General features: G+C 38.4%; 1 protein-coding gene across 2 annotated transcripts; it reads right to left on the bottom strand.

Annotated features, from left to right (window-relative positions):
• Positions 1–300: 300 nt before the first annotated feature.
• LOC127621040 (golgin subfamily A member 1-like) lies at positions 301–20,880 on the bottom strand. 2 transcript variants are annotated; one of them, XM_052094464.1, is made up of 23 exons: positions 20,736–20,880; positions 17,891–18,182; positions 15,621–15,711; positions 14,526–14,600; positions 12,017–12,147; positions 11,649–11,777; positions 10,340–10,524; positions 9,913–10,024; positions 9,417–9,512; positions 9,195–9,320; positions 9,002–9,097; positions 7,681–7,776; positions 7,502–7,597; positions 7,083–7,235; positions 6,845–6,940; positions 6,061–6,150; positions 5,790–5,892; positions 5,540–5,700; positions 5,271–5,426; positions 4,184–4,243; positions 3,846–4,091; positions 3,255–3,341; positions 301–1,792 (listed from the first exon to the last, which is right to left on the bottom strand). In XM_052094464.1, exons 2-23 carry the CDS (start codon positions 18,014–18,016, stop codon positions 1,712–1,714), a joined length of 2,592 nt encoding a protein of 863 aa, XP_051950424.1. In that variant the 5' UTR covers positions 18,017–18,182; positions 20,736–20,880; the 3' UTR covers positions 301–1,711. The 2 variants fall into 2 exon arrangements, with proteins under 2 accessions (XP_051950424.1, XP_051950425.1); XM_052094465.1 differs by having other exon boundaries at positions 10,340–10,509.
• Between the last annotated feature and the right edge of the window lie 1,426 nt (positions 20,881–22,306).

Here is a 22,306-nt window from a genome sequence, read left to right as displayed (position 1 = left end):
TAATTCTTCTCTAAAATGATTCTGAAAGACTTTGCCTTACCACTTTCAAATCCACTTTTACAACAAAAGAACAGTGTAGTCAGCACACACATCAAGATATAAGCATATGTGTTCAAACAAATTCACTGAACATATTTTACCATTACTACGTTACCATAAATAAGTCTTGCTGTTCTTGACATAAAATAGATTCTGCTATGATGGCTACAGTACCATCAAACAGTTGTACAAATGTGCAGTCCTCTGATTTGGCAAAATGTATCTTTTAAAAGAAAATTCACTTCCAGACTGTTATTACGCAGGGCATTCATTTATCTGAGTTTTAGAAGGGTCATTTGAAAATCTTTATCTGCAGAATTACAGGGTGTACAAATTACCAGAAACAAAACAAACTTTGTTATTTTACAATAAGCCCAATGATAAGCTGGGGTTTGCAAATGATTCAAGCTTCAAGAGTAAGGACTTGTTGCATACAACAATATGAAGGATACATTCTTTGGGTTCTGTCTTAACAAACCCAAAGACTAAATTTCCAACATTTGCAGAGATATTCAAGGCTGTATTGAGCTGTTTTAACCATTATATGCTGTGTTCTGTCATTCAAAGTGTTTAATCTTAATGCTTATGTGGTCTGAAAAGTGTTAAAACACACAAAATTAGACTGTTCTGTCAGCAAAACACTGGCTTTGACTGAAAACTAAATTCAGTCTTCACAGGTAAAAAAGGAAAGGTATTTCTAAAGAAATGTTTCTCAGGGAAATATAAGTGCAGTTGATAGTATTTTAGTCTTGAATGTTAAGGCTACAAGTGTACTCAAATTCTTAAGTATACACTCAAATCCAAAGTACAATCAAAGCATGAAGGCATGCATGCATGTTTCCTCATTCTGTGCAGAAATGCCTTTATATTACAGTTTCAAGCCCACAGTGAAGAATCTCTTTCATACACACATTCGCAAACAGTGTTGAAGGTGAATGCATGTATCTGATGAACAGAAAAAATGATAATACAATAACTTACATATCCACTGATTTAAAAACCTTTTCATTAATTATATACAGGTATTTATATATAAATACTTGTATGGAATGTATGCAATTATAAATTACACATACACAAGGCAGATTAAAATAAGATATTTCCACATATTCAAAATCATGACAGTATAGGTCATTTTATCCCACTCATAACTGCTGTCAAGCACAGGGCAAAATTATCATTGTGTACCGCTGGAATGGAGCGGTGTATGTAATTCATCCAACTAAGACTTCACACAGTCCATTTTTTTGTTATGCATTACAAAAAAGTGAAAGAAGAACAATCAATCTTTTGTGTTGCAAGACGTTCTCCAGATTAAGGATGCTGGAAATAGCTGTGGCAGATTCTGAAAGCAGATTCAACCAGCTGGACAAAGATGTTTCATGTCTGATGCTGGTTGTCAGAGCAGCTGCTACATAGATGAAGATAAACATCTTTTAACCATTACTTATAAGGATTCAACTCCCCATTCAAAAAGAAAAGGTCCATAAATTATTATGTTTGTAGGCGAAAACTGGACAGTTGAGCAGTTTCTTTTAGTCTCCCATTCTTTCAAGGGCACGATGAGGAACCGTTGAGGCAGAGACTGAAACTGCTGAGTCTTTAGTTGTTCCCTTTAGACATCAGTTGATGTCTTTACACTTTTCCCTCTTTCTCTTCCCATTTCTGTGTCTCAGCTCCAACTTGTTGAGGTTCCTGAGATGAAAGGTCGTATGATACCTTTGGGTGTGGGCTTGGAACCAAACCATGACATCTGTAACTCAGAAAAAAAATCAAATACAAAATAGACTCAAATAGCGCTTTCAGTGTTCAAACATAAGGTGGCCACATCATTTTCCCACTTAAAGGAATAGTTCACCCAAAAATGAAAATGATATGATCATTTACATGCCATTCTGAACACAAATAAAGATTTTTAGAAGAATATTTCAGCCCTGTTTTTCCATACAATGCAAGTGAATGGGTACCAACATTTTGAAGTTCCAAAAAGAACATAAAGGCAGTAAAAAAGTACTCCATATTACTCCAGTGGTTAAATTAATGTCTTCAGAAGTGATATAATAGGTGTGGGAGAGAAACAGATCAATATCAAAGTTCTTTTTTTTTTTTTACAATAAATTCTTCTCCCTGCCCAGTAGGTGGCAATATGCACTAAGAATGCAAATAGCCAAATACAAAAGAAGAAGAATGTGAAAGTGAAGGTGGAGATTTATAGTAAAAAATACCTTAATGTTGATCGGTTTCTCACCCACACCCATTATATCGCTTCCGAATGAGTAGATTTAACCCCTGGAGTATAATTGATTATAGATAACTTTTATGCTGCCTTTGTGTGCTTTTGGAGCTTCAAAGATCTGATCTCCATTCACTTGCATTGTATGGATCTACAGAGCTGAAATATTCTTCTAAAACTCTTTGTTTGTGTTTAGCTGAAGAAAGATCCACATCTGAGATAGCATGAGGATGAGTAAATTATGAGAATTAAATTTTTTGGGTGAATGATACCTTTAATAGGCTGAAATGGAGAAACTTAGCCAATTTTTTTAAAATGGCTAATAACTGATATGATGGCCACGGTTACACATCTATACTGTTCTGCCTGTTTCTTTTTCACAGCACTAAAGCAACATGCATTTGCTCCAGTCTAGAATTTTAGAGGGTTCAATTAAAATCAGGCATCAAAGCATACAGTAGAAAAGATGGATAACTGCTGGCTTTTAAAACCTCATATAGAAATATAGTATGTTTAAATTGGAAAAAAGGCCCTGACATCATGCTTTTGATGCTGAAATATTTTTTTTTTATAAAAAACACTATCATTGGCTTATAATGATATTGTTACCAATATAGCATGCATCCCTTGTTTCATATAGTATGCCTTTGAAAAGGGAAAGCATGATTTGAAGCCATGAGTGGAATGTAGCACAGAGAAGTGCAGTGATTTCCCCTGCTCTCATGTACTGCTGCTGGCATGAGTTATAAATACCAGCCAGCTGTTATTCCTGACCGTCTCACTGAGTGCTAATGGTTTGATTCAGAGTGCTGAGCCAGATTTCCTGACCCACATTGTTCGCTGCTTCAGTAGAGTGGCCTAGTTAGCCCACGGGTGCAGAGGAGAACTCTGCTTAGTGTGGTGAGGTTAAAGAAGAACATAGGCTGACCTTTTTTACATGTAGTCCACAATCACACTTACAGATATATGCATATATACACACCTTGTACTCCAGTGTCTGTTTGAGCATGTCCTCTTCCTCATGTGTGAAATGCAAAAGAACAGAAACAGCTCTGATGAGCTGGTAGGCCTGGAGGGAGAGATGGAGAGGGATAGAGATAGAGAGAGAGAGAGAGAGAGAGAGAGAGAGAGAGATTTTAAAAAAGGTGTTTGGAAATGAGTAATGCCAGTATTAATCTGATTGAATTAAAAAAACAAAAAATTAGAGTAAAACATTCAAGAGAAAACCTTCTATTGCTTCACAAACAGCACTATAAAGTTAAACGCAAAGGCAAAAAAAGATTACAAATTGCATATTTTTTATATTATTATATGTTTTTACATTTAAGCCACACTTAAAATCCATGGATGTCATTGCATTAGATAACAAAATATCAAAACAAATGACATTTATTTTAAAGACAGCACAAGCACACAAAAACTATGTTAGTTCTGAGAAAACTTTTAGCATCATTTGCATTGAAATTCTGTTAATGCAATAAAATTCATACATTTTAAAGTGTGGCTTAAAGTGTCCAAATACCATGTGAGAACACTGTACATCACAACACAGAGGTACAGCACAAGCCCTCACCTCTGCCTCTCGGGATGACATGAATTTTAGCACCACATGTTTGAGGTACTCAAAGTTGATCTCTCGTGTGTCTGTGAGGTCTGAACTATTGGTGACGATGGTGTTGGATGTAATGGGAGGCAGGCCTTGGATTTGAGAATGTCCTGGTGCTGGAGTTGTGGCTGTGTTGGGTGTCTCTGAGACTGATCTCTCCTGCCTCCCAGCCTGAAATCTCTCCTTCTCAGAGTCAGGATCTGGTTTCAGCTTCTGTTTCATAAACACAAAAGAATGGTTACCAATATGGATTCTGTAGACTTCTGTGGAAGTGTGAAAAATACATGCATTTAAAAGGCACACACCAGCTCTTTCTGTAATGTCCTCTTCAGTTCTGCAAGCCTCTGCTGTAGCTGTTTTATTGTCTGAAAAGAAAATAGACAAATACACAAATCTTTAGTCTAATCTATTAGCATTCATGTGTTTGCATGTGAATATTCAAATCAGTGTATACCAATACAAATTTATCTGGTAAAAAAACCATCAAACAGCATTTTCAATGCACGAAACTTCCATAAGTAAGCGGTAATGTACAGTCAGCTGGATGATATCGCAAAATAAACTCTGACAGGGTGATCAGAATCCTGATGTGAAACGGTGTGGTCTTGCATCACCATGAAGGGGTTTATTTTGCAATAACAATATGTCAGACCGGAGATTTCCCCAGCCTGAATCGGGCAGTGGGGGTATGTGACGAGGAGGAGTGCGTGGCCGGGCCGAGAGGATTCATGCCTGGCGCTGAATTGCCCAATCAGCGGGAACAAGATTAAAGGAGGAGCCGGTGATGACAGAGAGAGAGAGAGAGAGAGAGAGAGAGAGACACTCAGCAGCATTTTATGTGTGCGCGTTTGTCTCAGTTCAGTGTTTTATGTTGAATTAAAGGCTTTTTGATTGTTAATCCGGTTCCTGCTTCCTCATTTCCTGATGAACGAGAGGCTTGTCTGCCACAAGTAATTGGTAAATATTTTTCCCTCCCACATGATCTTATAAAAATATCAGTTGAAAATACTTTCAGAGGATAAGTAATTGCATATTTTCCACACAATGATTTTGATTTGATGTTACAATTTATATGAATGTACAAGTCGAAGTGTAAATATAAGATCACGTCTGGCTGCAATAACGTTTTGCCTTCACTAGTTCTGCAGTGTGAAAAAAGCATCAGATCTCTAAAAGTTAATTTATTCCATGTAGTCTCTCAATTAATATGAGCTCATTAGGGCAAAATGCAAAATGATTATAAAAGAAAGTTGTTAAATAATGATGCTGAAAATAATTTTAAAAAGGAGAATAGAATAGGACTTGCCAAAAGTATATTTCAACTTCCCAAAAATAACCAGGAATCTTGAAAGCTCTGCTTGTCTTCAGTTTCTCAAGCTTATTTGCCCTTACCTTGTTCTTTTCAGCCATTTGTTGCTCCAGATCTTTGTTGACTTTCTGCAGCTGGTCCAGATCACTTACTGCAACCGTCCCATTCTGTTCACTCTCACACTTGTCTGCATGCGACTGCGCCTCTAAACTCAACAGCTCACCCTCAAGATCACACACCTAAACACACACACAGTGACAAACAGAAACACTTAAGTGCACATAATACAGCAAGTACAGGCAGTTCAGATGTTCATTGGTATGTACATAAAAAGACTCAAACACAAACTAACCCGTGATTGGTAAGAGGTAAGTTGTTGTGTTTTAGTGAGGACTTCCTGCTGAAGTGACATCAGCTGAGAGTTGTGTTCTCGCTCTCTCTCCTCTGCTTCCAAATGACGAGACTCACACTCAGCCTGCAGAGAGGACAGACTGCTACGGGCCACTTGCAGATCTGACACACACAAACACACACACAATAAGAACCAGCAGCTTTTTCATGAAAATCATTAAGAGTCCATAGTGGTTTTTTTAGTTTTTTACCCTCTTTCAGACTCTTTAGCTCCTCCTCCTTCATCCCTAACGCTTCAGAGAGTCGATTCACTTCTTGTTCCGCCCTCTCAAGAGACTCTGTCATTTTGCTGACCTACCAGAGACGAGCAATACACAAAGTTGAAAACATGCAACTATTTATTTTTCCATACTCTCCAAATGACAATTGACTGGCTATGATATACAAAATAATAAGTTCAAAAACACAATTAATTAATAAATTAATAAACAGATCTGTATTTGAATAGGTTGGTGGATTAACCTGTTGTTGAAGCTCCTCCCTTTGTTTTCGTGTTTCCTCCAGAGCTTTGGCAATTTCAACACTCACAGTTTGTCTGCTGTTCAACTCCACCTGTAATGCACATAAATACACTCTTGTTGGCAATAGACCTTATTCGGGGCGGCTGTGGCTCAGGTGGTAGAGTGGGGCGGCCGCTAATCACAGGGTTGGCGGTTCGATTCCTGGCCCACACGACTCCACATGCTGAAATGTCCTTGGGCAAGACGCTGAACCCCAAGTTGCTCCTAATAGCAGGCTAGCGCCTTGCATGGCAGCTCTGTCACCACTGGTGTATGAGTGTGAAAGGGTGAATGGGACAAATTGTAAAGCGCTTTGGTAACATCTAAGGTTAAAAAAGTCGCTATATAAGTGCAGACCATTTACCATATTCACAGCAGTACATCTTTGATTTTTGTACAGTCTCTTCAATGACATGCACTGTATAAAGCGATCAAAAAGCTCCTAGATCACATCTAATTTTCAACAGCTCATGTTGTCTGGAATTTTTTCTTTTTTCAACTGAAGTTTCTAGAAGAGATATTTTTTCAATGTTTCGTCAGCAGTACAACCCATTCAAGAGACTGCATGTACATCCCTCACAGCCTTGTTCTCATTCCCATCAAAAATCAAAGATGGCTCTGCTGTAAATAAGATCTTCATTACTCATAAAATACTTCTCGAAATGTGCACAACTTCTGCTTCAATCATATTAAAATGTTAAATATGCACCATAATAAATGAAGTAGATTATTCTCTTTATTCTTACTCTGGACTGCTCCAGTTCCACAGTTAGTCTTTCTATAGAGCTCTCAACTTCAGCTTTGCTCTTCAACAGCAAGGCCCTTTCTTCTTCTAGTAAACGCTTGAGAGAGAGAGAGAGAGAGAGAGAGAAAGAAAGAAAGAAATAAAGGAGACATTAAAAGAGAGGTAAACATTGGATATTTAATAACCTTGGCAGGTTTTTTAATGATCAAAGAAAGTCATGCTATTGACATTTCACACACCACAATGTCCTGATGTTGGTTGACCTCTGTTTCTTTCTCCCTCTGTAGTAGAAGTAGTTCTTCCTCTAGTTTGGCTGTTTTCTCCAGGCCTCTCTGTCTCTGTGTCGAGACCTGTTGTTGTAGCCTCTCTCTCTCCACTGCCCACTCCGCCTGCTGAGGGACCAAAGGTCAAAAGGTCAACACTCTAGAAGAAAAGGTTATGGATTTTAAGGATTAACAATAAAGCTGATTTGAAGGCCAGTCACCAAATTGCCTTACAAGCCATTTTTTGCTAATAAACCCAATCGGTTCCTTGTCTAACAAACAAATCATTGAGGCTACTTTCAAGTGTATCATTTAATCCAAGATCAGACTACAGCTTTGTCCAAGGAACAATCTTTAAAGAGCTTGATTAGACTTTAATTGACATCACCACCTACCATTTGTACTGTATGTGTTTCACTGTCTGCAAGCTGCTGTTCCAAACTCTTCATATTCTCAAAGCTGTCAGTCAGCCTCTTCTCCAGATCGGATATCTGAGAAAACGCACACATCATTCAGGTCTATGAAGCACACTCGTGTTATGTGTGAGTTAATTGGAGAATCCTACTACTCTCACCTGTGCATCTGTCCTCTCTCTGTAAGCCTTGGATGAGTTGTCTTTGTGCTTCAACAGAGTCTGGAAATCTGTGATGTTAGTGTTCAACCGAGAGATCTGGAAACAGAGGGAAACAGGAATTATTTTATTACAGTACAAAAACAGTTAAGTATAGCATAGTATAGCACTATACAGTATAGTAAAGGTCAGAGAGAATAGCATTGTACAGTTCAGTGCAGTGTGGTACAGTACAGTACAGGAAAGCATAGTGCAGAGTACAGTGTAGTGTAGTTTAGAATAGTACAGAGTACAAAATTGTACAGTACAGTGCAGTAGAGTACAGCTAAAGGCTAGGTGATAGACGATAGAAGACGATATACCGTCTTCAATATATTTTTTATATTGAAAAAAAATATCTGACAAATTGCGAGAGTCATTGACAGACGATGAATGACAATATTGCGAAATTAAAAAACCATGAAGCTTGGATGTCACCAAATTTTAAATAGTAGCCCAATAGTTCTTCTAGCACTTACGTATTTAGATACTTATCAAAACGTTAAAACGTTAAAATCGTTACGGATTAAAGAGGCCGGATGTGTCCATTTTCACTGCACATACAGTATACTGGAAATTTCAAGATCAAGAAAAACATTATTATGAAATGTAATTTAGGTGAAATGAATGAGAGATGAAACAAATGCCATTATGAAAAACTTGTATTCATGTTATTCAAAACATTACTTTGTGACATCAACATCTATTTATCATCCGCTCCATAAAGAAAATGTTATTATGTGCAGGCCATGAAATTAAACTAAAGTTTACTTTTGAAATAAAATTATGGCATGCATCAATCTTATGATTTGATTCAGGAAAGTGCAGTTTAAAAACGTAAGGTTTCACCTCAAACCTAAAATTGAGTTCCATTTCATTATCTTTAGGCATCATTAACTGCATTAACGAAACACAACACAAACACAAATTTGATAATAATACAGTGGAAATTATAAGCAATAATTGGGAAAAACAAGGGGATATATTATGCTTACACATAACAGGAAACAAACATATTTCTTGCATATTGCCTAGCCCCAAGTAGAGCTCAGTATAGCACTGTATAGTGCAGTATATAGAATAGTACAGATGTGTATATTAGGTCAGTATACAGTACAGAACAGAATAGTATAATGCCGTATATTACAGGTCAGTGATGCCTTGTACAGTACAATATAGTACAGCACAGTGTAGTCCAATACAACATTTGTACAGCACTGTGTGCTATAGATAAATATTAGTAAATCGAAGTGTAGAATATATAGCATAGATGTTGGCCATTTACCTGGGCCTCTAGTGAGCTGACTGCTGTGGTGTGATTGGTTCTCTCCTCCCGCAGCTCTCCTCTGGCCTCCTCTAACCTCTGCTCTAATGAAGACTTCTAAACTCACACAAACACAACACATGTGAATACAAGATGACTGAAACAGCAGCAAGATGATATGCACGTATATGTGTGTGTGTGTGTGTCCTCTGACCTCCTTCAGCAGTTCATGCAGATGTTCATCTTGAGAGAGGTCTGCCTCTAGTCTCCTCTCTAATGAGGCAGCTTTCTCTTGCAGATCAGCCAATAGACACTCTCGCTCCTCCTCTGTCGCTGCAGTCTGACAGTATCACAGTATGGCATGAGGAGTTATCCCATATCATAAATGAATAATGTAAATTTTTCACAGCATCCAAAACAGAGAATGAGCAAGAACCTTGTTCTTGTGCTGCTCATACTGTAGTTTCAGTGTTTTGTGTTCAGACTGGAGATGCTCCATTGATTTCTCTAGTGCTTTTGCATTGCTTTGTGCCTGGAACACACACAATATATGTCAAGCTGATTTTAATAATACCATTCAAAACTTTATTGGAGAGTCAATGTCATTATCAGAAGTGCAACATATTGTCTGTAACACATGTATGTTTTGCAGGTCAATACTTACAGTGCCTACAAAAAATGCTGGCTACTTCAGGGGTAAATTGTGTGTGTTTGTGTGTGTGTGCAAGGGCATAAATATTTATACAAAGGATTATTGTAGTTTATTTTTTTTCTCTTTGATATTATAGAGTACTTGGCAAACATTTCCCTTCAATACATCATGGACCATGCATCAATCTATTACACAATGAAACGCATAATATATAAAGTTCAAAGTGGGAATGAATACTCTCCCATAAGTCAACCTCTTGATGGAGTATAAGATCTCTCACCTTTTGGAAATCATCTGACAACAGCTGCATCAAATGCTGTAATTCCTGCTCGCTCCTCTCTAGACTCACAACTCTCCTCTGTGCCTCCGCTCTCTCACTCATCAGCTCATCCCTGAGACATAGACACAGAGAGAGAATAAGAGACAGGGTCGAATCGATTTTTCATTTAGAAGACATGGCTGCATTTTCTAAAAAACAGTAAGTAAACAAACTTTCATTCTGAAAACTAATCTTAAATGATTTTTAGTGAACTTCCAAGCCTTGTTAACTTGATTAATATTTTAACAGTCTATTTCACATATTTTACAGTTTTACTAAATACTTTGATCACAGGATCCTCTTACTCTTAAAAATGTCCTTTCACATTCTCACATCTTTCAAACATTTGTGGAAATAAAGACAAGTTCTTCTGCAATTCTTTACACACCTCTGGGCCTGCATCTGTGAATTGAGCCGCCACGTCTCCTCAAGTTCTTCTCCCAGCTCATACAGCTTATCTTGGGTCTGGCTCAGGGTCAGTCTCGCTGTGTTCAGCTCATCTCCTCTCAGTTTGAGTTCTTTCTCCCGCTGACTCAGTTGCTCTTCTCGTCTCAACAACTGCAGGAGAAATTCCTACTTATGATCAGAGTTCTTACGTGTTCTGGGAGGAAGTGACAGACTAGTCTGTTTTGCGATGCTTAGTGTGAGATAAAATACTCTTTTAAAATAATATTCTGGGTTCAATACAAGTCAAGCACAATCGACAGCATTTGTGTCATATTATTGATAACCAAAAACAATAATTTTGACATGTCCCTCCTTTAAAAAGAAAAAGCAAAAATCTGAGTTACAGTGAGGCACTTACAATGGATGTGAATGGGGCAAATCTGTAAACATTAAAATGCTCACTCTTTCAGAAATATATTCACAAAACAAAATGCATGATAACATGATTTTAAAGCGATAAAATCACTTTCTAACCTTTTCTGTGTAAAGTTATAGCCAATTTTACAACTTTATTGTCATCACGATAAATGACAACGTAAACACTAAAGTGACGATTTAAACAACTTTACAGCTCATATAATACACACGTTTTAACATAAGAATTAATTTGTGCCTTTATGAATTTACAAGCTTCAGATTTCTGCCTTTTAACCCTCCAAACATTGACCCCATTCACTTCCATTGTAAGTCCTTACTGTAACCCAGATGTTTGCTTTATTTATTTTTTTGCACTACCAATCAAACGTTTGGACACACCTATATTAATACATGTTTCTGATCTCAGATCTTTTTATCTCAATGTTTACACTTAAATGATTGAAATTAGTTTTGTATACAACTATTCATTTTTATATAAAAAAATGTTTTTAATGGATGATGACACAATAGTGAAGAAGCAGCAAGTAATTGCCCAACGTGAACGGGAACTCCAAGTCTTTTTACCAAGCATCCCAGGTGGAATCCTAATGAAGTTGATTGAGACATTGTCCAGATTGATTAGAGCGGTTATTAAAGTAAATTTAGGCTATTTTGAAGAAACTTAATTACAAGAGAGTTTTGGTTTAATTTTTTATGGTTTACCATAATCATCATACTTGTGGAAAATAGAAATAATAAAGAATAAGATTTTTTGACTGAAAGTGTATATCAGTACTGGGTTTGTAATTCTGGAATGTTAAAGAGGGTATTAATGCTATTCTAGCAATATATAACTTGCCAGAATAATAAAAGAACACATTTACTGTGCTGACCATGTGTTTGACTTTGGCCAGTTCCTGCTGCTGAAAACCTTCCAGTTCATCCAGGTCATCTCTCTTCTGGAAAAGGCTTAAACTCTGCTCTGTCATCTCTTCAAGCTGAGCAGCCAGTGACGCCTTCTCCTGTTTGAGAGAAAGAGAACAAAACTCTCAGTTCTAGATTTCAAAAATGCAGGCAGAGGTTATTAATAAATGTTGTTTTAAAAACAGGAAGTAGTCATTTAACAGATGTTTTTATCCAAAAGCAGTTGCCCCTGAAGGAATCTGAAGGTGTTGATGACTCATGGATTGTCCCTTGTGGGCCTCGATCCAACAACATTCCAGTTAAAAGCTCAGACAACAATGCCTCAAAACACCTTTACCTGCTCTAGCAATGCAAGCTTGTCCATCCATTCCTGGTCCTTCTTTTCTAATGCTAAGGCCATGCCATCTGCCATCTTGGCTCTGTTAGCCTGGAAGACTTCATTCTGGTCCTGAAGTTTCCGCATGGATGCTGACCGAAGACAGAAACTTAACAGTTTAAATGACTGTCAGACTGATATGCCACTTAAAGGAAAAGTCATGGTTATTTTCAAGCTTAACAGGTAAGTGAACATGGGTTTTTAAAAACAGAAATGTGAAGCTCGTATTTTTGCTAAAGCACTTGAATTCCTTACTCAAAAACTTTGAAAATAACCCAGAATATTCCTGTTAAACCTAAATCATCCAGACAGAACATTATAACTAATTGGTTAGTTGTTATCATAGACGGTACTTAAAGGGATTGTTCACCCAAAATGAAAATTCTCTCATCTTTTACTCACGCTCATGCCATCCCAGATGTGTATGACATTCTTTCTTCTGCTGAACACAAACAAAGATTTTTTAAATATTTCAGATCTGTAGGTTCATACAATGCAAGTGAATGGTGGCCAGAACTTTGAAACTCAAAAAAGCACATAAGGCAGCATAAAAGTAATCCATAAACTCCAGTGATTAAATATATGTCTTCAGAAGCAATATAATAGGTGTGGGTGTGTAAAAGACAAATTTTTATGTCAATACTTTTGTTTTGTTTTTTTTACAATAAATCTCCACTTTCAAACAACCCTGCTAAGCACTCTTCTCTCCTAAAGGGGGGGTCGCACACCGGACGCATCTGGCAGATGACATGACGCATTAAAAAATTGAAACAATTGTTTTCTATGAACGTATGCACACCTACAACTCCAGAGGCTACTAAAATTTCTGCCACGCCATGGAGCACAACTCGAATATTTTCCATTACATTTGACCCAAATCATTATCAATGGACATTTATTATTTACTCTAGACTTGTTCATTCTTTAAAAAGAAAAAAATCTTGGTAACGTTTGTGTGTACTGTCTGCAACCTGAACTGCATCAACGTGCCCGGTGTTGGATCCTTCTTGTCTGGTCTGCGACCATCTTACAGTTACTTATTTTATTTTTGGCAATTTGCAATTTTCTTCAAAATAAAAACTTACATATTCATATGTTTCTCACCCACACCTATCATATCTCTTATGAAGACATCATTTTAACCACTGAAGTCTTATTGATTACTTTTAAGCTACCTTTATGTGCTTTTTTTTTAGCTGCAAAGTTCTGGACCCTGTTGACTTACAACAGTGCGCTGCATTTTAAATATAAATGTACTATTTTTAATCACAAATTGTTATTTACTTAAACCTTTATATGGAAAAAATGTCAACATAGCCCAGCAAACAACTGTCATGAAAGAAAATCCTAAAAGAACTTTACTTCATTTTCAGGTGTCCATGGTAGTAAGCTAGTTAGAAAGATTGTTAATACATGCACCTATAATAAATCTTATAATCTGTTTTTTTTTTTCTTAGGTTGGGGGTGCCTATAAATTGAAACCGTGGCAGTACATTCAGAGCATGATGGTACCTTTTGAGTCCCACAGCACATAGGGAGTTTTTGCTAACTCTTTCTTCTGCAGAACACAAACAAAGATTTTTAGAAGAATATTTCAGCTCTGTAGGTCCATATAATGCAAATGAATGGTGACCTGAACTTTGAAGCTCCAAAAGCACACAAAGGAAGCATAAAAGTAATCCATAAGACTCCAGTGATTTAATCCATGTTTTCAGAAGTGATATGATAGATGTGGGTGATAAAAATATTTATTTTTAGTTATTTTTAACTATATATCGAAACTTTCACTTCAACTTTTTTATTCTTTTGATTTTGGCAATTCGCATTCATTGTGCATATCCCCACCAACAGGGAAGTGAGGAAAATGTATAGTAAAAAAACGACTTTGATCTGTTCCTCACCCGCACCTATCATATTGCTTCTGAAGATATAGATTTAACCACTGGAGTCATATGGATTACTTTTACACTGCCTTTGTGTTTTTTTGAGTTAATTCTTTTGCATTGTATGGGCCTACAGAGTGGAGATATCTTGATTTGTGTTCAGCAGAAGAAAGAAAGTCATACACATCTGGAATGGCATGAGGGTGAGTAAATGATGAGAATTTTCATTTTTGGTTGAACTAATCCTTTAAGAGTTTTCTCTTGCCATGTCACTAGCATTGTAAACTAAACAATCATGGTTTGCACCTTTAAAATCAGAAGCAATGGCCCCAACAACACAATTATTTCCCAGTCATGGAAAACTCTTAAACAAGAGGTTAATGAACAATCCTGATTATTTGTTTTTTGATAAAGGATCAACTTTGAAAGCTTGAGTTGATCTTAAGTAGCCAGATCACAGGTGTCTATGTTTTAGTTGCATGAGGTTTGTGTAAAAGGATCGGACAAACAATTGGGAAAAAGAGCAGAGGAGAGAAAGCTAAAGAAAAAGGAAGAGGTGAAAATGGGAGGAAAAGAACGGTACGTACAATCCTGATACTTCTCTAATGCAATTTCAAGCTTCTCCTTGGTCTTCTGCATTAGCCGAAGCTGCTCAGCGTAGTCTAGGGTTGAGGAATGAGACACCGACACACATGAATGGAGGTAGGGAGGCAAAGGAGGATGAGGTGGGGTAGGGTGGGAGAGGGGATAAAAACAGGGGGGAGAAAACAAAGGGATAAACATGATTGAGAAGGTAAACAAATGAAGTGGAAAAACAGAATGATTTTCTGAGATGAGAAAACCAGACTGATTGTGAGGTTGTACAGTGATAACTACATTTTACTGTTGACCTTTGACCTTTAATCTAATACATTACTCATAATCAGGTTGGTTATGCAATCATCTATCTACAACTGCTCAATTAGGGTTCTGGCTATGTAATTGCATACCTCTGCAGGCTGATAGTGGAGCCCAGATATCTATAATTTATGTTGATTTTCAAGGCAGTTACAGTAAAGTCATTTGAATGAATTTCGAACTTGCTCTGTGATACACGAATGTGGCAAATCTGTCAAATGTTATGTGCTTTATACATTTTTGCAGTGGCAAAATGTATAAATTGAGGTGTTACAATACAGACTGAAAGCAGTACTGTATTTATGACAAAGAAGAGAGAACATACACATACTAGTTTGTCTCTAATTTCTGACTGATTTCCATTGATGCTTATAGGTTGCAGTGTGTAATTTCTGCACAACTAACAGAACTGAAAATATAATGTCTGTTTTCAAACAGGATCCTTAAACACTCCCTGTCTTCCATTGGTCAGAAAACAGGTAGTACTCATCCCATTGGTTGTGCCAATTTTGCTACGTGGGGTCATAGGGATGCTCAAACAAGCATTGTTTTGAAAGTTACACAGAATAAATAGTTTTTCACAATTTTTGGGCAAATCAACCAATGAATGGCTTACTTACAGTCGTCCATCCATTTTAAGATTAAACACTTCAGACATTTTATTGTCATTTGATTGTCTCAACTTCTTTTCCAATCTTCACTTTGGCCTGTTGTATCTCATTCGCCTCTCATTCACTCTCTCCTAATGTATTCACATGAGTTTTACAGTCTTGTACGTGTGATACCTGAGAGTTTAGCCTCCAGCTTTCGTATCTGATCGTTTCTGCGCTGAATTTGAGACGAGAGATCATCTCTGGAGCTACTGCCATCAGACATCTAAAAGTGAATGATACAAATGCAGACGCGATCATCAGCATCATTATATGACTATAATTATATTATATTATATTTATAAATCAGCCAAGCAGAACATTAGCTACAAAAATGAAGATGGAAAAAAATCTTGCATTGCATCTTGCAAAACCATAAATCTCAAAATGCTACAACACAAAATTCATCAATTTATATGATATATCTGAACCCATCTTATAATAAAAAAACCTGTTTGGAAAGAGTGCTTTGATTTAGACCCGTTATTGATACACCTGCATGCCGTCCAAGTCTGCAGCTTTAATTATTTAAAGCTTACAACAACATGAGCCTATCCTTTTGAGAGTTGTTTTGGTGGTTTACGAGGACATTTTTTTAGGTTATACACTAGTCATTACGAGAGTATTATGCAAAAAAGTGGTTTATAAGGACATACATAGTGTCCCCATAATTCAAATAGCTTAAAAAACATATTAGACAACATTGTTTTTATTTGGTTTTTTTAATGTAAAAATGCCGCAAGGTTTCAGAGATGCTTAGGTTTAGGGGTAAGGTTATGGTTGGGGGATAGAATAGTACATTTGTACAGGGTAAAAATAATTGTCAAAGGAGAGTCCAATGTGTGTTTGTGTGTGTATCCCTTTGACTGTGTACTGTATGTTTGCACCATAAATTGCTCAAGGTTCAGGTTACACTGGTTTTTCCAACCAGAAGATCAATACTTCTTTATACTCCACAAGTTTCATAAGCAGCAGGGTACTGCCCTCTATTAATAAAACTACTCTTAATACCAGGGTACTCAGATGCAGCACAGTACAAATACACTTACCTACACACACCTCCTACACACACACACACCAATATAACCTTCTGATTACAGGGTTTCTGTAGGTTCGTAGGAATGAAATGTAAGACTTCTTAAGGCCAAATAAAAGAAAGATCTAAGACCAATTTCACAATGAAAAAAACCTGGCATTTACATTTCCGATTATAGAGCACCTATTATGGTTTTTAAACTTGCCTAATTTTGTTTTAAAGGTCTCATACAATAGGTCAAAAAACACTTTGCTCATAATTTAAATTGCAGCAACGACTTGTTCAATAATCCATTCTAAAGCATTCATTCTAAATTCCTCCTTTCAGAATGCCTACTCTGCTCTGATTGGCCAGATGTCCCAGTCTGTTGTGATTGGTCTACCGCTTAATGTAGTGTTTGAGGGCGGGTCAAAGCTGTTTGTAAGCAGCCAATGAAGACCAGAGGTGGGTTTTTTTGTTACCAGATTACATAGGTAAGTACAGAAAGTAAGTCTGGAATTACTAACGACTCGTTTCAGGTGTTCAGATTCGGTTCTTTATTTTGGGATTCAATAACTGCTTTTGCAGATTTATTACATTCAAAAACAGCTATATAAAACTACATGAAAGGTAATATTTGAAAAGCCATAATAGGTGCTCTTTAACAGATTTATTACATTCACAAACAGCTATATAAAACTACATGAAAGGTAATATTTGAAAAGCCATAATAGGTGCTCTTTAACAGATTTATGAAGTTTCATACATCTGTAAAATCACAAGCAGTACAAATATGCTTGATAGCGCTTCCCTGCTCACAATAAACTCAAGCGTGAGCTATGAAATGCTGGCTGCACGAGAGAGAGAGAGAGAGTTTCTGTTTAGTGTCTCCTCTATTCACACACCAAAAGTTAAGACCCCCACAAATGAAACTTAAGACTTCTTATCATTTATGTAAGATATTTAAGACTTTTTAAGGACACGCGGGTACCCTGGGTTAGAGTAACTCTTTTATGACTTTTATTTAGGCCATGCTGCTTTTGCCATAGGCAACATCTTGATGTTTACAGTGTCATCCTGCAAAAGGCTGTAGGTAATGTGGAACTTTGCTTTGTGAAACTGGGATTAGTTCATGTATACTTTGAAAGTCAGATGGCACTATACTGATGCCTAAAAACATAAACTTGGATGTTTGTGGTTTGGTTAGGAATAATGAATGCTGTATCTTCATAAACTTATCCAGCTACAGATTTTGAAATGGATGATCAATAGCCATATTAGCTTTACTTATATAATTAATTTGTGATCACATGAAGATATAAGATTACAAAAAGCTGAGGACTAAGAGGTGCAGCTAGAGAAACAGAAACAGAAAGAAAGATTTACTTACAAAGTCATCCCCTGAATCTGCCCCAACAGAAGTGATGGACTCTTTGCTCATGGAGCGGGGAATGCGACCGGATCGGGGGGCAGTGGCTCCCTCGTCTGCAAGCTTCTTCTTCAACTTCGCAAACATCACTCTAATGTTTAGAGTATGTATGCGTGTTTAAAGTACACAACGTGACGATTTGACTGATTGTCTCCACTAGCATGAGATGCTTTAGGGTCCTCGTAATGCCGAACTTGCTTTGTACACTGGATAGGACGATCTCATTCTGGTGCCACAGTCTGCTGCCTCAACTCTGCAGAAGATAAGACAATCACAATATTAGTTTGGTCAAGTTGTTTACTGAGCATTAAAATGCCTCAGCTGAGGCTCAGATGGCAAGACAATGACAATTTAGACAATTGTGCAAACAAATAAGCAAACACAGAGAATGTTATAAAGTGAATAAAAAATTCTAGAAATAAAGAACGCTAATGAGACAGGAGCACTGATGAACTCCTAAGGTGGAAAGCCTTACATCCATCCATCCATCCATCTTCAACCGCTTATCCGAAGTCGGGTCGCGGGGGCAGCTGCTCCAGCAGGGGGCCCCAAACTTCCCTATCCCGAGCCACATTAACCAGCTCTGACTGGGGGACCCCGAGGCGTTCCCAGGCCAGTGTGGAGATGTAATCTCTCCACCTAGTCCTGGGTCTTCCCCGAGGCCTCCTCCCAGCTGGACGTGCCTGAAACACCTCCCTAGGGAGGCGGCCAGGGGGCATCCTTACCAGATGCCCAAACCACCTCAACTGACTCCTTTCAACGCAAAGGAGCAGCGGCTCTACTCCGAGCTCCTCACGGATGACTGAGCTCCTCACCCTATCTCTAAGGGAGAAGCCCACCACCCTTCTGAGGAAGACCATTTCGGCCGCTTGTACTCGGGACCTAGTTCTTTCGGTCATGACCCAACCTTCATGACCATAGGTGAGGGTAGGAACAAAAATTGACCGGTAGATCGAGAGCTTTGCCTTTCGGCTCAGCTCTCTTTTCGTGACAACGGTGCGATAGAGCGAGTGCAATACCGCCCCCGCTGCCCCGATTCTCCGGCCAACCTCCCGCTCCATTGTCTCCTCACTCGTGAACAAGACCCCGAGGTACTTGAACTCCTTCACTTGGGGCAAAACCTCATTCCCTACCTGGAGTACGCACTCCATCGGTTTCCTGCTGAGAACCATGGCCTCAGATTTAGAGGTGCTAATCCTCATCCCAGCTGATTCACACTCGACTGCCAAGCGATCCAGTGAGAGCTGAAGGTCACGGACCGATGATGACATGAAGACAACATCATCTGCAAAAAGCAGCGATGAGATCCCCAGCCCACCGAACCGCACACCTTCCCCACCCCGACTACGCCTCGATATCCTGTCCATGAATATCACAAACAGGATTGGTGACAAAGCGCAGCCTTGGCGGAGACCAACCCCACGTGGAATGAACTCGACTTCGTGCCGAGGACCCGGACACAGCTCTCGCTTTGGACGTACAGGTATTGGATCGCCCTAAGAAGGGATCCCCCACCCCGTACTCCCGCAGCACCTCCCACAGTATCTCCCGGGGACCCGGTCATACGCCTTCTCCAGATCCACAAAACACATGTAGACCGGATGGGCATACTCCCAGGCCCCTCCAGGATCCTTGCGAGAGTAAAGATCTGGTCCGTCGCTCCACGGCCAGGACGAAAACCGCATTGTTCCTCTTCAATCCGAGGTTCGACAATCGGCCGAACCCTCCTCTCCAGCACCTTGGAGTAAACTTTACCAGGGAGGCTGAGAAGTGTGATACCCCTGTAGTTGGCACACACTCTCTGATCCCCCTTTTTGAAGAGGGGAACCACCACCCCGTTCTGCCACTCCTTAGGCACTGTCCCAGATTTCCACGCAATGTTGAAGAGGCGTGTCATCCATGACACCCCCTCCACATCCAAAGCTTTCAGCATTCTGATCCCCCATCATCCTCCGGCTCTGCCTCTACCATAGAGGGCGTGTTGGGATTTAGGAGTTCTTCAAAGTGTTCCTTCCACCGCCCAATAACCTCCTCAGTTGAGGTCAACAGCGTCCCATCTTTGCTGTATACAGCTTGAATGGTTCCCCGTTTCCCCCTCCTAAGGTGGCGGACGGTTTTCCAGAAGCACTTTGGTGCGGACCGAAAGTCCTTCTCCATGGCTTCTCCGAACTTTTCCCACACCCACTGCTTTACCCAAAGCTTTACATTCAATGTTAAATAGCAAGGATTCTGTGTAAGCTGTGACAGTTTTGCCAAAGTGCTGTGCTGTTTGGTAGTATATCAATAATAAATGACCAGTAGAACAGTAATAAGTATTGACTTGGCAAGATCAAATTCACTTGGTCACACTAATTCACACTTCTTCACTCAAAATGTGACATTTGTCACAAAGCAAATGTATTTAATTTTACAGCTGATACACCTTTAAATACACTGAAATACTGGAAAACAGTATGCCAACTCGAAGACAACAGAGAGTGCTTAACAAACATCACATTGCCTTTTATGGAGGGTCACTATGGAAGTATATCTAATGGTTAAGAATACACTGGACTGCCAAATGGGCTCAATGTTTACATTGATTGACATGCTACATTGTTATAGGCTAACCGGTATCAGATGTACGCTTGATGCCAAAACGAATCATCTATAATGTAATAACAGTGGAAGACGACATCTACTCCAAAGATGTCAATAAAAAGTCCAGTACCGAACAATTAGACACAAACTGTAAACACACCGTGCTAATGTTAGCTTTTGTGCATCTCCGTTTCTAAACTAACAAAATAGACATGCAATAACCTACCTTGAAACCTCCATTAACTCCTTTAACGGATTTAATTAAAATCTTACGAGAAACGTTTCCCCGGAAATATGCTTGAGGACGCCGTTACATATGTATGTGCAGCTTTTGTCGGGCTAGCTGGCTAACTAACTCCACGTAACCTACAGTCACCAGATTCCTGATGACGTTCCAGGAACAACTTGGCAATTGTTCTCCGCGCTGATTGGACGACCTCACCAGCGAGGCGTGGCTACGGTTTCGCTTGATATCGTGTCAGAACTCTCATACCTACACACACACACACACACACACACACACGCACACACATTTATTAGTGCAGCTATTATTATGAGGACTCTCCACAGACATAATTATTATCATTCTGATCTGATGAACTATAGATTCTATCCCCTAACCCTAACCCTTACAAAAAACTTTCTGCATTTTTAAATTCGACTAGTATTTAAGCGATTTAAATTATGGGAACACTAGAAATGTCCTAATAAATCACATTTATAGCATAATACCCCTGTAATTACCAGTTTGTAACCTCGTAAACCATCCAAACCTGCCCACACACACACACACGCACACACACACACACACACACACACACACACACACACAAATATCACTTACAAATATTTAAGTACTACTAAAAAAAATTACTTACAAATATTTGGCATAGTTCAACAAAATAAAAAAGTTTTAAAGGGAAACTTAAAGGAAACAAATCTGTGTTTATGACATAATATAAATAATTGGAATTGCTCGGTGAGAGTTAATTGTGTGAATCTCTCGTGATCATTGAGGGTGCAGTTGGCGTTTATTTGTTTATCATGGGACAGCTATTTCATAGTTTAAGACGACGAGCAAGGTTCGGGATTTGGTGTTGTTGGAGTTTCATCATCGACAATCCCGCTGCTGTTGCTGACAGACAGAAGGGGTGAAAGAAGCTGAAGCGCTTCTGGAAGTGGAGGAGAGCTGCAGAAATCGCCACATAGAGAGCAGTTCTGCACCGGGTGAGACAGTGAAGCAGAAAGACCAACAGAGAGCAGGACTGAACAAGGTAAATGACCATATGAGAAGGTGTCACTCTTTTTGTTTACTGTTTACTCCCGCTGTGAACATATAAAATGTCAATTCATAATTTACAGTCACACAGTAAAAAAAAAAAAAAAAAAACATTTTAACAGAAATAGCCTATATGAGATTTAAACGGATAACGTGTGCAATTTTATATTGTGTATATTACTTGTGTATTAATGTTAGCCTAGGCCTATACAATGTTGTTTTTAAGCAAAAAGGTTTGAATTGGCATATAAATTACTGTGAAAATATATAGCCTGTTATATTATGTAAGACTGCATATGACCTACTTTTACAGTAAAATTTTGTTTGGCCTTATCGGAAATATGAGTAACCTTTTAATTTATGGTGAAAAACAATAAAAAAAGATCTTCGGAAGTCCCTGTGTAACACATCATATTATATTTACTTAACTATTTATGTTTCATTTGTTTATATATTTGCATTTTTTTTCGTGTTGTGTGTTAAACTGATGGTGTTTTGTCAATGAGTGTGTAACACTG

This window comes from Xyrauchen texanus, chromosome 27 (genome assembly GCF_025860055.1).
Source record: "Xyrauchen texanus isolate HMW12.3.18 chromosome 27, RBS_HiC_50CHRs, whole genome shotgun sequence".
NCBI lineage: Eukaryota > Metazoa > Chordata > Actinopteri > Cypriniformes > Catostomidae > Xyrauchen > Xyrauchen texanus.
The sequence above is the reverse complement of the archived record's forward strand: the minus strand, read 5'-3'. Positions and strand labels throughout refer to the sequence as shown.

Coding starts and splice junctions, on each gene's coding strand:
- LOC127621040 (XM_052094464.1), bottom strand. CDS start 18,016: ATGTTTGCGAAGTTGAAGAAGAAGCTTGCAGACGAGGGAGCCACTGCC. Junction 6,151..6,844: donor TGGAACTGGAGCAGTCCAGA/GTAAGAATAAAG, acceptor TGTGCATTACAG/GTGGAGTTGAACAGCAGACA. Junction 4,092..4,183: donor GGACATTACAGAAAGAGCTG/GTGTGTGCCTTT, acceptor TTTATGAAACAG/AAGCTGAAACCAGATCCTGA.